This window comes from Episyrphus balteatus, chromosome 4 (assembly GCF_945859705.1).
Source record: "Episyrphus balteatus chromosome 4, idEpiBalt1.1, whole genome shotgun sequence".
NCBI classification, from domain to species: Eukaryota; Metazoa; Arthropoda; class Insecta; order Diptera; family Syrphidae; genus Episyrphus; species Episyrphus balteatus.
This window is the reverse complement of record NC_079137.1, coordinates 74338829-74355019: the sequence shown is the minus strand read 5'-3', so window position 1 is coordinate 74355019 and position 16191 is coordinate 74338829. Positions and strand designations below refer to the sequence as shown.

General features: G+C 34.5%; 2 protein-coding genes across 7 annotated transcripts in view; both read right to left on the bottom strand.

Annotated features, from left to right (window-relative positions):
* LOC129919565 (pleckstrin homology domain-containing family G member 5) overlaps window positions 1-16191 on the bottom strand; it is a 245117-nt gene that overhangs the window by 13387 nt on the left and 215539 nt on the right. For 4 of the 6 annotated variants that reach the window (XM_056000495.1, XM_056000494.1, XM_056000491.1 and 1 more), the window contains exons 3-4: window positions 3021-3116; window positions 2270-2794 (exon numbers count right to left, since the gene is read on the bottom strand). In XM_056000495.1, the coding sequence (XP_055856470.1) occupies window positions 2270-2794; window positions 3021-3116 (621 nt within the window). The remainder of the gene's footprint in view (window positions 1-2269; window positions 2795-3020; window positions 3117-16191) is intronic. The other 2 variants (XM_056000497.1, XM_056000496.1) reach the window with 1 other exon arrangement.
* Window positions 14322-16114, bottom strand: LOC129919567 (chitin-binding domain protein cbd-1-like). The gene is made up of 2 exons (XM_056000499.1): window positions 16049-16114; window positions 14322-15979 (listed from the first exon to the last, which is right to left on the bottom strand). Exons 1-2 carry the CDS (start codon window positions 16053-16055, stop codon window positions 15531-15533), a joined length of 456 nt encoding a protein of 151 aa, XP_055856474.1. The 5' UTR covers window positions 16056-16114; the 3' UTR covers window positions 14322-15530.

The window sequence follows — 16191 nt, the reverse complement described above, 5'->3', positions numbered from 1 at the left end:
ATAGTAGTATGAAAGTACAAAGTACAATAACTTTTGTATGAACTTTTTTTTTCATAGAGGAAAACTATTTTTATCATGAAAGAGAGGCACAAGATTTTCTACAGTAAAAAGATTTAGTGGTTGCGTCCTCGATCGTTGTACGAAAGTTTTTTCAATAAAATATGTTTGTTAAATATAATCTTAAATGATTAGAAAATAGAAAATAAAGATGCACAGTAAGAAATTCTATTTGGGTACTAGTCTTAAAGTTCATAAATCAGTCCACATAGTCTGTACTAATTTCATATAAATCTGTACCTATTACATGTAAATGTGTACTAAGTGCATATAAATCTGTACTAAATGCATCTTTATTGAATGTATAAATTAAGTATGTACATAAAAGTCTTGTTGACTACTGTACCGTACTGAATCTGTAACGAGTTTTGTGTACCGAAAGTAGTTTTTCAAAATAATGTACAATATCCCATTTAAGCACTTTATTATTAAATAAATTAGCAAGCAAATGCAACGGCTTTCAAACAAAAGTAAAAAACCTAAAGCCCATTGCGATGATTTCGCAAAATAAATTCGTCGTCGTAAAAAATGAGAAACAAAAAATTAACCAGCACTTAGTTGGCCTCAGACAATTTAACCTATAAACCTTACTCACGGAGATTTTAGTTGAAGCAGTGAAGAGGTAGAATCGAGATCCCTGTAGAGTAATCTTCGAAATATAAAATTAGGTATTGTTGCGGATACCTAACCCAATTAGTGAACGGATGTTCCAATATAATCACAGATTTCCTGTAAATTCACGAGTCACTTTTGTAATATCACTTAAGTAAATCTTTAAATTTGCTCTGCAAAATCTCCAGTCGCGGCAGTGAAATCATACCGGAAATTCAACCGTAAAATCACGAGTTTTGCTGGAGATTAAAATCACGGAGTGCTCCTGTGAAATCAAGCGTTTATCCTATTAAGTCATGAATGCACATTATTAAAATCACAAAATATGGATTTATCTCGTGAAATCTCTTGTTTTTGTTAAATCACAGGTTATCCGAATCAGCCCCGTAAAATCACAGGCTTTAACCGAAAAATCACCCACTTCGTTTGGAATCACTAGATTCACCGCTTAATTCATGGATATATTGGACACAATCATGGTTTTCTACTTTATAACCACGGATTGGTCTTGTAAACTCCTGGTTTCCATTCCAAAAACCTGTGTTGCTCCAGTAAAATAGGGAGATCTTCGAATAAAATCACGGACTGCTCCGAGAAAGCAAACTTTTCACGGATAAAACCATGAATCATTTGGTAAAATTACCGATCACACCGGTAAAAACATAGGCGGTATAGCACGAGTCAATTATGCGAAATCACAAGTGACCAGGTAAAACATAAGACACATTTGTTAAATCACAGGATTTACTGGTAAAATCAGAGAAATTCCAGATTTTCTTCGTTAAAATCAGGGACTTATTCAGTAAAATTAAGAGTTTCCCGCATAAAATACGAGTTGAATCCGTAAAATCACAAGTTTCCACGTTAAAAAGTCGATTTTGATCTGAAAAAATTTCTTGCTGCTGGCGGCGCTAACAAAAAAAGTCAGCAGGTATTGTCAGAACCTATTCCTATTGGTGCGCCCTAGTGTGACCTTTCACCTTAAATACCTCTTAACCCAAAAATAGCTTTTGAAGTATTTCTCGTCTTCATCATTACTGAGAACGTGTATCCATCAATTCTTGTGCCCCCATCAATATACATCGCTCTTTCCGTCAAGAAGATTTTTTTTTCTAATTTTCTATTTCCCAAGAAAAATAGTCACAATTAAATTCAATAAGAAAAAAAAAATAAAGAAAAACTAAATAATAACAATAAATTTTAAAATCAATTAAAGTAGGTGTATTCGTTTCGTTTCGTTCGATGTTGCTGCCTTCAATGCACGCTTCAGGGCACAGAGAATATTACTCTTTCAGACAGCAAGCTACTACTCTAAGATTCTTTATGTGATTGGACCTCTGAGTTCATGGAAGTTAATTAGTTATCCACCCTTTGAGCCACTCTCGTACTGTACATATACCAATATATTACCCCCTCGAAATGAGACAAAAACAAAGTGCATCCCAGCAAAAGAGTCCAAGGAAATATAACCAAAGACACAGCTCCAAGTCCCAACCGACCGACAGCCAAGCCATAATAACCCCAAGGAATGTTTTCAATTGCAGGATCTCCGTAATTATTTATATCCTCTATCCCCTATTCCGTCCTCTTTACTACTTACCTCACTCCTTGTTAGAAGAGGTTTTTTTCGTGTCATGAACGATGACTTCTTCTTGTGTACCGTTGTTGCTGCTGCTCCAGCTCCTGTTGCTGTTGCCACTGATGGGGCAGTTCCAACGCTAGAGACCCCACTGGAAGAAATAGCAATACCACTGCCAGAAGCATTGCACGCGCTAGCACCGGCGACGAGGGTCACCCCAGTTGCGACCGGGCTCAATGCACTCGAACTGGTGATGGTTGTGGCGGTGGCGCCACCTCCAAGGCAACACATTTTGTTGCATGTTGTCGAAGTTGTCGATGATGATGATATCGATGGATGATGATGATGTACCTGTGCTGTCCCAGCGACTGCTGAGGAGGGGGAAGGGTAATGATGCGAGGGTGAGGGAGGCGTTTGGTAGGTGGCGCTAGTGGTGGTATGGTGGTGATGATGGTGCAAAGCGCCAGTTGGCGGGTGACTGTAGGCTGTTGCTACAGCAGGCTTCGATGGTGTTTGATGCGGCAATGCTGTTTCCAATTGTTCAGACTTGTTGGAGGGGGATAAGAAAATTTTCAATTTTGCGAAAAATAGAAACCAAAGTAAAATTGAAAGAACAAAAAAAGAAATAGCCTAGGGAACTAATTGAACTAAAGGGGATATATGGCAAAAAAAAAAAAACACTCAAAATAAGCGCCAAGTCACTAAGGATTCATTTTTTTTTTGAACGCAAAGAAAAAATCAAAAAAATCCAATTTCACACTTGAATACTTACAACGCGGGATTTTTGCTGTTGTCCAACTGCTGAGCCATGCGGACATGCTATCATTGAGTCCAAACCATCCAAATGAGTGAGGCTTTTTGACTTCAACTAAAATTGAAAAAAAAAAGAGAAAAAACGATTTAGTATATGGACTAGGCTTCTCTGACAGGTCATAAAGTTCTTAATGATTGATAGTTTTTTTTATGTGTTGTTGTCTGGTGAATATATGTATAGGATAAAAGTGGAGAAAGGATGTGGTTAGTCAAGGAATGAACAAAAGATTGGAAATGAAAGCACAATTGATGACGATGTGGTATTTGAAGTCATTGTTAAGAATTAAGAGAAGAAAATTGCATACACAATAGCCTGGACAAGAATGATGATTTAGAAAAGAACATACGTTTCCGAAATGTCTATAATGTAGGTTTTTAGGTTTTAAGAGAAAGGACATAGAACCAGCGGCGGACTTATACATTGCGAGGTTCCGGGCGGCATGCAGGTCTTTGCGAGGCCCTTTGTCCTTCTTGATAAGTAAAGCCAATCAATTTGACATTCTTGTCAAAATGAAATTTTTACTGTGTCGCATTGTGTCGCATTTTGTCGCATTGTGTAGCATTGTGTCGCATTGTGTCGCATTGTGTCGTGTTGTGTCGCGTTGTGTCGCGTTGTGTCGCATTGTGTCGTATTGTGTCGCGTTGTGTCGTGTTGTGTCGCGTGGTGTCGTGTTGTGTCGCATTGTATCGCGTTGTGTCGCGTTGTGTCGCATTGTGTCGCATTGTGTCGCATTGTGTCGCATTGTGTCACGTTGTGTCGCATTGTATCGCGTTGTGTCGCGTTGTGTCGCGTTGTGTCGCATTGTGTCGCATTGTGTCGCGTTGTGTCGCATTGTGTCGCATTGTGTCGCGTTGTGTCGCATTGTGTCGCATTGTGTCGCATTGTGTCGCATTGTGTCGTGTTGTGTCGCATTGTGTCGCATTGTGTCGCGTTGTGTCGCATTGTGTCGCGTTGTGTCGCATTGTGTCACGTTGTGTCGCATTGTATCGCGTTGTGTCGCGTTGTGTCGCATTGTGTCGCGTTGTGTCGCATTGTGTCGCATTGTGTCGCGTTGTGTCGCATTGTATCGCATTGTGTCGCGTTGTGTCGTGTTGTGTCGCGGTGTGTCGCATTGTGTCGCATTGTGTCGCGTTGTGTCGCATTGTGTCGCATTGTGTCGCGTTGTGTCGCATTGTGTCGCATTGTGTCGCATTGTGTAGCATTGTGTCGCGTTGTGTCGCGTTGTGTCGCATTTTGTCGCATTTTGTCGCATTGTGTCGCATTGTGTCGCATTGTGTCGCATTGTGTCGCATTGTGTCGCATTGTGTCGCATTGTGTCGCATTGTGTCGTATTGTGTCGCGTTGTGTCGTGTTGTGTCGCGTGGTGTCGTGTGGTGTCGTGTTGTGTAGCATTGTGTCGCATTGTGCCGCGTTGTGTCGCATTGTGTCGCATTTTGTCGCATTTTGTCGCATTGTGTCGCATTGGGTCGCATTGTGTCGCATTGTGTCGCATTGTGTCGCATTGTGTCGTATTGTGTCGCGTTGTGTCGCATTGTGTCGCATTGTGTCGTATTGTGTCGCGTTGTGTCGTGTTGTGTCGCGTGGTGTCGTGTGGTGTCGTGTTGTGTAGCATTGTGTCGCGTTGTGTCGCATTGTGTCACGTTGTGTCGCATTGTATCGCATTGTGTCGCGTTGTGTCGCGTTGTGTCGCATTGTGTCGCATTGTGTCGCGTTGTGTCGTGTTGTGTCGCGTTGTGTCGCGTTGTGTCGCATTGTGTCGTATTGTGTCGCGTTGTGTCGTGTTGTGTCGCGTGGTGTCGTGTTGTGTAGCATTGTGTCGCATTGTGTCGCGTTGTGTCGCATTGTGTCGCATTGTGTCGCATTGTGTCGCATTGTGTCGCGTTGTGTCGCGTTGTGTCGCATTGTGTCGCATTGTGTCGCATTGTGTCGCGTTGTGTCGCATTGTGTCGCATTGTGTTATACTTATGCAAAGCACTGTCTTTCTTTTACTTTACAGCTAAATTGATGAAGCGAAATAATCGAATTGCGAAATACAGAATGTTTAATGATTGTAACCTTTCGGTTGGGTGTTTTATCTTTAATTTTTCAATTAAATTTAACTCATGATTTTGATATATCCAATTAATTTAATTAAAAAGTACCTTCATTTTATTCATTTTGTTGGTTAATATTCAACTTAATTCCATGAATTTAAATCCATTAGCAATATAATGAGACTTAATTCTTTAAATTTACTAAAAAAAAAAAAAAAAAAAAACAAAAAACAGGAACATACTCTTATTTATAATTTCACACAATTTTATACATATTTGAATATATATAAAACAAGCTCTGATCTGTTTTGGTTATACGTATTATAATAAATTAATGCAACAGAATAATTAAATTTTCAAAATAAAAAAAATACACGAATTCAAAGTCCCGGAAATCCTCACTCATTTAATCCTTGCCAGCTTTATCAACCGGAAATACACATCCACGCATTGATTAACTTAACCAAAAAAATATTTTTTTTTTATTTTTGTTCATTAAATTTCAATTGATTAATTGTACAAACATATGTACATAACATAATATTATATGAATAAGTGTATAAAATATACCTATAGAACTTGAGTTCTGTTGCAGAAGTTTTTTTTTTTTCGCAACACTGATTTGACATTTTATATTCACCAATATTTGGCCAAAATATTCAATTTAATTTAATCAAAGTGGAAACAAAATACCAGAGATAAATTTATTTAAATTGTTTTAATACCTTTTAAAGCTTCGAGAATTATTAACTTAATTTTTGCATAGATAATATTAACATACCCTAACAAAATAATAAATTTTAGCTGTATGACCAGGACCACGGCCATTGTATTATGACTTTTGCCTCTAGATGGTGCAATTATCAATTTAAGGTGACGTCACATAACCTATAACCAGCAGATTAAGAAGACGCTTTCAACGATATCTCACTTGTCAAATTATGATAACACATTTAAAAGTTATATGAGATTATATGAACATGCAGACAAACTGGTTGAACTTATAACCCTCCTTTTCGCTACTCTCTTTTCGAGTTAAAGCTAACAGAAAACCAATCTTATTCTAATATATTATTTCTGATAATGCGTTCCTTTATAGAGGGTAGACTACTAATTAGTAGACGATAAGTTGATCTAGTACATTTATTTAACTCATGATATTCTGCTCGAGTAGATAGAATTTGTAGTTCGTAGTACTAGATTTTTACTCATGAGAAGTCTATTATCTCTAAAGGAGCACAGCTAATATGATAATTTGCGTAATAAACCCTGTTTCATTGGAGGTGGTAGTTTACTCGTGAGTAGAAATCTAGTACAACAGGTACACATTCCTATCTCCTCGATTAGAAGATCATGGTGTAAATTGTAGTATTAGATCTAGACTACTGGTAGACTACTCATTAGTAGATTAGTAGATCTAGTACATTGTTCGATACAATGTATAGTTCGTAGTACTAGATTTTTAATCATGAGTAGTCGATTATCTCCAAAGAAATACAGCTAATATGATAATTTGCGATATTTCGATAGTTTGTCTCCGAATAATGCAGTTCATAGTCTCATTTTAACATTTATCGACACTGACTTAAGTTTTCTCTGCATCAAAATGTCAAAATGAAATCCTATGTTAAAAATATGTCTTATTTCGAAATACCTACACATCAAAATGATTTATCATAGAAAGAGTTATATATCTTATTTTGCCCCCAATAAATTCTTCCACTTCGTTCCATTTGACATAAGTCTCTTCCCCACACAAAGAAGTCACAAACGGAACTATATGTATATAAAATATCAACCGGGTGGCTTAACTCATCATAAAACTCAATGACGAACATTTTACTGTCATCCATCAATTTATAAATGCACCCATCCTGACACACAGACACAACAACAACAAAAAAATCTAGAAAGATGAAAAAAGTACTAAACTTTCACTCTATGACATATCGCTGTTGCTGCACAAAACTGATTTTCACAATATTTTCACAAAATCAGAGATACTCCTTGTAGTGAACAGAGTAAAGAAAAAAAAATATTATTTGCAAGATTTTTTTTACGATGTAATCTGAGTGAAAGGTTTTTGCTTTGGATTTTTATTTTGTGTCCTGTCGTTTTATTTATATTCTTTTTTTTTTATTTCGATGACAATGATAAAAATTTATTGATTGTTAAGCTGACAATGAAATATTGATTTTTTATATAGTACATAGTTTGGTTAAGGGTTCGTTTTTTTTTTGCTGTGGTGAATTCAAGTGTACCTATCTTTGTTGGATAAAAATGCATTTTATATCTAAGTGAATGTTGTCGTGTGGAAAATGCTGAGAGTTTACTTTGTAAGTGAAGTGTATTTATTGACATAATTCATTTCATCAGAGAAAGAACGAAATGAATGGGTCGATTGATGATGATTAGTAGTATAGATTTTTTGTAATAGAATGTGAACTTTAAAAGAGAGAAACTTCATGAATGTTAGCTTAAAGATCCTACAAATACCGAACATTTATTTTTTGTCAAAAGCTTTTTCACTACAATTTTAAACTTTGAAGTTTTAAATTTAATATTCTATTACAATAATTCTATTACAAACTATCATCAATTTGTGTTCCTTAAAACGTCATTAGCTGCGTGCCTTTAGAGGTAGTAGACTACTCATGAGTAGAAATCTAGTACAATCAGCTACTCATCCTATCTACTCGAGCATGAAGATCATTTATTAATTATTATAGTACTAGATCGAATAATCATCTGCTTATGGGTAATGTCAACCATTGATTGATTTATTTGACGTTCACCGTTGCCTTCAAATATTGTCACATTTTTCTGTGGAATTATCCATGCTGTATTTCAAAATCATCGTTTTTGTATGAAAAAAAATGTTTTCTGCTGTTTTAAGTAATTTGTTTGAAGCTTACGAAACTAAACGTCAATAAAAGTTGATATGACAGTTAAAGTACTTGACTATCGCCGCCGTTTACCCATTTTAAAAAGAAACAAAAATATAAGAAACTAATTTATTTCATAAGTTTTCTTTTTATTAAATTAAACTTTAGTTAATTAGCTACAAACCTTAAAAGAATAAACAAACTCTTAATAATAACCGTTATAAGACTCTAATTGCGTCAGCTTATAGCAAAAAAAAAAAAAAAAAGTTTATTACAAAGAACTGCAGGAATTCAATAAAAAAAACTCTTCTATTACGTTCATAAGAACCCTTACAAATTTCCGCGACAATAATAAAGTTAAAAAAGAAACTTAACCTTCCACAATATTGGTTAACTAACAAGAAATAACTAAACTATGTAAAGGGTGCTTTTTCTTTAATAGAAACATTGAAATTATTTTTTCCAATTTTGTCTCTAAACTCGTAATTGGAGGTCCTAAAACGTCAAAATTACTGCTCAATCTTTTCAGATAAAATGACCCTTAAACCTTAGCCTAACTTTGTTTGTTAATATTTGACGTTTGTATGATTTGACATGCAAACAAAGCTGCCATCGCCAGTACGAAAAGGTCACCAATAAATCTTTTGTATAATTATATTGACTAGCCATTTTCTCGCTATTAATGTAAAAAAAAAAATGATAATGATTTTGTTTGGATCTCAATTAAATAACACAAAGTCAATAAACGTCAAAATGACAGATAAAGTTTCTATTGCTCTTATCTGTAAACAATTCTAATTTTGATTCATGTGTTTGATAACTTGAATCGACCTTTACTCAGCTATTTTACAATTTGACAGATGCTAATTCTTGCTATGAAAAGTCCTTTCGATGACAGATGTCATACACAAAAAACTAGCAGTTTTGAGATTGAGTATTGAGACACCCTGTTCTAGGTTACATTTCGCCTCTTAACCCCAATTTTCTTTTTAAATTGGTTGTTGAATCATTATTTGTGCGCCTCTGTTAGTTCAGACTAACTACCAATCTGTCACCACACATATACTATAATCTCATCTCTCATGTGTACTTGACATATTTATTTATAGATTTGCCCTTCAAAATATTCATTTAAGTGTTTTCAAGTGGAGAAGACAATTTTTTTTTTTTTACAAAAAATAAACATAAATGAAATAAAAAAATAATACAAAAATAAAAAACAATTTTTCCATCATCGCGTCATCATTGAATTGATGAATTTGAAGGAGCAGATATCAGCAAACAGCGCGAATATCCTTACAATGTCACATCACACACACACAGCGTGTCATCGTCGTTTTGCTGAAAAGGAAGCAGGAGCGCAATAATCTGAAGTAAAACATGATTAATACATGAGTCACATGCCAGGAGTGTAACATGAAAAGTGTGTCGTATCGTTGTCGTGAGTCGTTGTAGTCCCCCGTGTGTGTGCATGAAGGATGACGCATGTTTGTGACAATGTTGACATTGCGAATCTGTTTCCTTTCATTTTTTTTACGCGCTCGTTTTTTTTTTTTTTTCAAACCATAGATTGAATTTTTTTTTGGTCTTCTGTTTTTGTGTGGTACCTTTTGTACTTTTTGTTAGTACGATTCTTTCCCAAGAAAATGATTTATGATCGTTAAATGTAGAGTATTATTACAACCCACTTCTACCTGGCACAAAAGAGCAATAGCTATCATGTGGAAGTGAATTTAGGGTTGCCACTTTAATAATAATACGCATGCATAGATCTTTGACAAATTTAGTTAATGTGAACTTTCAAGTAAAATTTAACAAATGTTACCGTCACGTACAGACAAATCTGAGTACAAAAGTACTTCTCATTCTTATTGAAATCATAAAGATATTAAAAAACAAAAGAAAAAAAAAAAAAAACAAAGAAACGTCAAGTGCAGACAAGGAAAGATTTTGCATCACAAGTTTATGACTTTTGTCTCTACATGATACCATATTTCTTTAAATGAATCTTCTTAGAGCTTATAACCAGCCGACAAGCAATACGATTCCAACAATACCTCATTTTTAAAAATATAATAAGTAGATAATAAGTTATGAAGGAACAAACATGCCATCCTTTAAAATACGAGGTAGTTCGAAAAATAGTACGGCTGGATCATATGCCACATACTCAAAATATTGTTCTATAATTTTAAAAAATGTATTCTTATAAAGTCACTTTTAAAGCTGACCACCCGGAAAGTATGCGGTAGCGGTGCGGGTAGCGGTAACGGTACTTGTATTAAACAAATTCCACATCTGAACGTTGATGTGTCAGTTTGGAATTTTTTTCATACAAGTACCGTTACCGCTACCCGTACCGCTATCGCATACCTTTCGGCCTGGTCTTTCCTTTAGACTGTTTAAATAATTTGAATTTAAAGCCCAGTTCACACATGCGCTACCATTTGATTCTTTGCGTTGATGCTGCGTTGTTTTGGGAACCTGCGAGTTTAATTCCTGCAGCATCACAACACTTGTGTATGATTGGTGTAGAATCAGGTGGTGTCAAAAAAAAAAAAAAAGTGTGACAGGGCCTTAAGGTGCCTGTTCTTTTTAAAGCAAGAATGCTGCGAGTTGTCATCAAACTGTGTTTTAGTGGTATTAACTTTGTAAAAAATCATCTGTCAAGAAGCTTTTAGACAACTCCTACCTGTTTTGCTATTAAATTAACAGGCACATAGCTGTGTCATCGCAAGTGTGCATGTGCACCCTTTCTTATGTTTAATTTCTTTTGACTAAATTGTAGCCTAAAATAAATCTAAAATGTATAACAGGCCTTACAATATACCAGTTTTATTCCAATTTAAACAATAAAAATCATTTTTTGTCATATCTGGAACACATTTTCATCCAAAAATTGTGAAATTTATATGATAATTTAATACTGGCAATGCTGCTACAACCATTCATTGTACTTTTTCACTATGAATGCAACCAGTGAAACGGCAAAAGTTTCATGTTTGGTTGAAAATTTACATTTAATAGTGTATAGTGTGCGGATGCTGTGTTCGCGTTCACGAAATGCAAGAGGATGTTGTATAAATTTGAATGCAGGTGTGCAACGAAAAATGTACACACAAATACGTCTACATATATTTTATAAACAGTTTGTTTTTTTTTGTCGTTTTCTAGTTTCCCTCCTTTTCTGATGATGGCTGCTGTGGGAAAAAATTTAAATACAAATAGAAAAATTGCATGCAAAGGAGTGAATCTGTCATAATTTTTGAATGAGATATTTTGCTAGCTGCTGTGATTTTGTTATTTTTTTTTTTATTTTTGACATTCATGTGCATAAGTTGTTTGATCTTGTTTATGCATTCATAGAGTTATAGTATAGGTTCCTTCTATAGCTGATTTACATGAGTAAATTGAAATGTATTTTTTTTCTGAGAATTTTTTGTCAGAAGGAAATCAATAATGGGAATATGGGCAAATATTACTTTGTTGACGTTGATTAAAATAGTATTTTTTGAATTTATAAATTGACGGTGGAAGTATTTTTTGTGAGTATAGGGAGAGAATTGATGAATAGAGGGTTTTCTTAACCTGCAAAACGTCAAAAGAGACATTTTTGACAGTTTGCTGAAAATTGCTGCTGCAAAGTTGTTAAATGTAAACCAACCTATTTTAAGGTTCTGAGAACCAGGTGGCGCTCTTATTTACTTTCCACTTTAGAGAAATAGTTCTAGCTATGACGAAAGTCACTTATTAGAATATTAGGTAAAGATAAACAAATGTCATTTTCGTCAAAGTGCAGATTTTGACGTTTGACAACGAATGACATTTATGGACATTTACATTTATCTGGAGGGCAAAAATTGCAGTATCTTCTTTTTCCTAGCAACGGAAACAAAAAATATCCCCTTTCAACGGAATTTATTTATATTCCAAGCAACTTAATTCCCATATCGCCCTTAAAATATAAATAGAGAAGCTCATTTTTCAAGAGCAATCTATTTCTGGGAATCATTCATCATCCATAACATTGATTGTCCCTCTATGTCCTATTTCGAAATGTGTCCCTATGAATATCATATTAAATGTTAACGAAAAAAAAAACATACAATCGTCCTTATTTCATTTCTAGGAATAATATTATACATTTGCCAGATAGTAACCTTCAACCCAAAAAAAAATAAGAGGTCCTCACCGGGTGAAGAGGTGAAAATTTGACGTCATTGGGCTTGTCAACTGCAAAATAAATATCACAACCAACAAGGACAACGAAGACGATTGAAAAGAGGAGGTTTTTCTATCTCATATTTTATTTCATAGTTGGCTACATAAATGTTTGTATTTTCTTGGCACGTCTTTTCCCAGAAAACTGTTCTACGAGTACATCCCTCGTCGACACTAATATTCGATTTTAATATTGAATTTGTATCGAAATGGACGATATGCTATTTGCAATTTGCACAGTCCTCCATCTTTTCCATAAATTTGTTGTTTGTTCTCCTTCTCCTGGTTCCACTGATGGTCATCATAGTCCCTTGGGAGAAGTTTGAAAATTTATTATAATATGATATTGTGTTCTGCTGTATGGGGAATAAAGTGTGGGTGGTGCCTTAAAAGGTTTGACAGCGATGGAAGCAATATGTATTAACCTTAATGTATTGACAAAATTTACATTTTTAATTGATGGACATAAGCCTTTTTAGAGAGAGAAAGAGAGAGAAGAGATAAACACATTTTGACCGAAGGATATCTTTAGACTTATCACACTTAAAGATGTACACACACTATCTACATATAATTTAGGAAGGTGTTCCATTATTATAGCTTAAGTAGTTCATTGTGTAAGCCTGTCAGGGGATTATAAAATTAATTCCCAGAACAAATATTTAATTGTGTGCTAGACAATGTTGATGGTTGGTGAATGTCTTTTCTGATAAACCATAACCTCTATTGTTTAACCACATACACTGTTGGAGTGGCAATGGCTATGGCTCTGGCATTTGGTTTTATATTGATAATGGGTTAGTTTTTTGTTCTTCTTGTTTGACTTTTATGAAATAGTAGAAAGGTATAAGGACTTGAACAATAAAGATAGGATTGGTCAAAAACTAATATTTGTGTCTTTTTTTGAGCTTGGAAAGGCTTAAATTTCTTAAAAAAAGGTGGGTTCAAGTAATAATTTAAAAGGTTCATCTTGGCATTTAATGTGGAATTAACCCTTCTAGAGAATAGTATATCTTATAATTAACGTTAAATATGAAAGAAAACCAAGTCAATGGTGGGAAAACTATTATTCCGTTGATCGTTTCATTGATCGTGTGATGTCAATCCATTTGTAGTCAAGCTTTTCGCACCATTACCGCCGCACCACCGCTGCACCACCGCTGCGCCACGTCCACACCATGATCAAACATTTCTAAACCAGTGCACCACCGCTGCACCATGTCTGCACCATTTTATTTTGAAAAAATTAAAAAATATGAAAAAAAATCGCTGGATCACCACCGCACCACGTCTGCACCATGACCAAAAATTCTATTCTCGTACTTATACAAATGTTTATGTCGTCTTCAAAGTTATTTTGACTTAAGCAACAAATTGCCAGTTCGTACACACATGAATTGGTCAAGTGGTTAAGGCGTTGGACTTCTAATTGAAAATGCTCAAAAATTATGTATCATGGTGCAGCGAATTTTTCACACCAAATGAATGGTAAGGTGCAGTCGTGGTGCGGCGGTGGTGCACCGAATTTTTCATTCAAAATGAAATGGTTCGGACGTGGCACAGTGTGCAATTTTGCCAATCTAGCGGTACTTAATTCTAAATCCAAGTAAACTTAATTTTTTTGATGCAAACCAGCTTAATTTTGTTAAGTATTGTATTTCTACAAGGGTTTTATTGATTTTCAAAATTATATATGTAACTATATGTCCAATATGTGGTATACGAGTACAAAATGTACCACAATGGGTGGGGAAGAGCCGACATCGAGCAAACGATTTTGGGAGTTGGTTCTTAAACTGTCTCTATTTCGAAAACGAAGCAAAATATCGAAAAATTTTATTTAATATTTTTGTCTTATTTTGCTAACAAGAATCTAAAAAAATCATTTTCAATTTGTAAAAATGGGATGTACGATTTTTCAAAAGATCAAAAAATTGGTTTTTGGCCTATGTACCTGAACAAAAAAAAAAAAATTTAATGGTTTCGCACTCCTGACGCAAGAAAAGTCAACGAATTCTAACACAGAATACATCAACGGAGATTTTAAGCCCAAAAACAGGACGGCTACACGAGGATACATTTTTAAAACGCTTCACAAAGTTAAGGAACACAAAAAAAAAAAACAACACTCTTTAGGTCTTCACACAAATAATTTTTATTTTTTTATTTTTTAGTGCACACAAAAATTAACTTACCTTAAATATTTCTTAAATGTTACTTAAAATAAAAAAAATAAATTTAATTTACACAACTTTCATTTTACTTCACCACGCTCTTATCAAAGTGACACAAGAAAAGCAATGAGCTTTAAATTTTTTTTCTCTTAAACCAAGCTGATGTTTGTGATTTTGTGGAACGGTAAATACAGCTGTTTTCTTGTTGTTTTTTTTTGCCATTCTATTGTCTGAGGTTTTACCTTTCCATTGATACCAATTTTGTTTGATTTGGGAGACATATATTTTTCATTAAAGTACAGCTAGATTGCGAAAATTGCACACTGTGCGTGGTGCTCCGAAATTTTTCGCCAAATGGCGGTGGTGCAGCTATGGTGCACTATTCTTTTTTTACTCGGGAGCCCATGAGTGATACCTGAGATTGCATTGCAAGTGCTTCACCCGTGATTCTACCAAAAGCCATCGTATTTTTTTGATGAGACCTGTAATGTTGCTGGATCATTCCTCTATTTTTCTGAGGAAGTCCTTGACTTTCTTCAGGTGACTTATAGTTTTATTGAAGAAACCTGTGATTCTACCGGAGTGATCAGTGATTTTACATGTCAAACCCGTAATTGTAATAAACTGCTCGTGATTTTTCTAAAAAAAAAACTATTATACTCCACGGAACCATCTTGAATTTTACCAATAAACCCCGTGAATTTAGCAAGCTCATTAACATTAACCACAGAAACCCGTTTTTTTTTACCAGATCAATCTTTAATTTTACTGGGGAAAGCCATGATTTTTTAGGTGACTCGTAGGTAAACTGATGAAACCTGTAATTTTATCGGAGCGATCTGTGATTTTTCATACTAAATATGTGATTTTATTGCAGGACTCGTGATTTTACCCCAAAAACCTTTGATTTACCAAGGAATTCTGGAACTTTACCAGGATACCCCCTAAATTTGAGGAGACCATCGTAATTTTACTGAGGAAACCCGTTATTTTTATTTTTGTTGGAGAAAAAAAACTTCATTAAATTCTTAAAAAAAATGTACATATTTGCTTTTATTGTTTTACAAATTTTTTAACAAAAAGTTCAATTTTTTAAACTGTTACCGAAATATTATACAAAAAAATAATCTTTTTCTACATTTCGTTAAGAAAATTTTAAATATTTTCAGATTTTCCCCATCTACAGTTAACATTTGTTGGATAATCACAAACATTAATTTTTGGATTGAAATGCAAACCTTTAGGACATTCTTTCTCAACTAATTTTCCATTATCACATTGATAAAAACCATTACAATTGCCAATCATTGGATAGTATCGTTCTCCAGCAGTTTGACATAATTGTCCCCAAGGATAATTATTATTTTTACATTCAAAATGTTTTCCATTATATTGACAAGATTTTTTCTCCAAATCAAAATGATATCCTTTTAGACAAACTCGTCTTTCGCCACCATTTTTACCATTGCATATAAAAAATACATTACAACCAAAAAAACCAAGAACCATTTCGTTTGACTTCTTTCCTTCGCATGGATGTTGCGGAAGAGCATATCCTTGCAATGAAGGAAGAATTGCAAAAATACTGACAGCAACTATTAAAACTGAGAAAAATTTCAAGAAATTATTAGAATAGTCAATATCACAACAAAATATCACAGTCAAATTCTTACCTTTCATTTTAACGCAAATAAATCAATAGGTGTATCTACTTCAATTGTTTAGATTGACTTGTGATCCAAATTTTGATTTTTCTACTTTATATACAAAATGCAAGTCCAAAATTTAACTATAAAACATTATCTTAATTCCATAA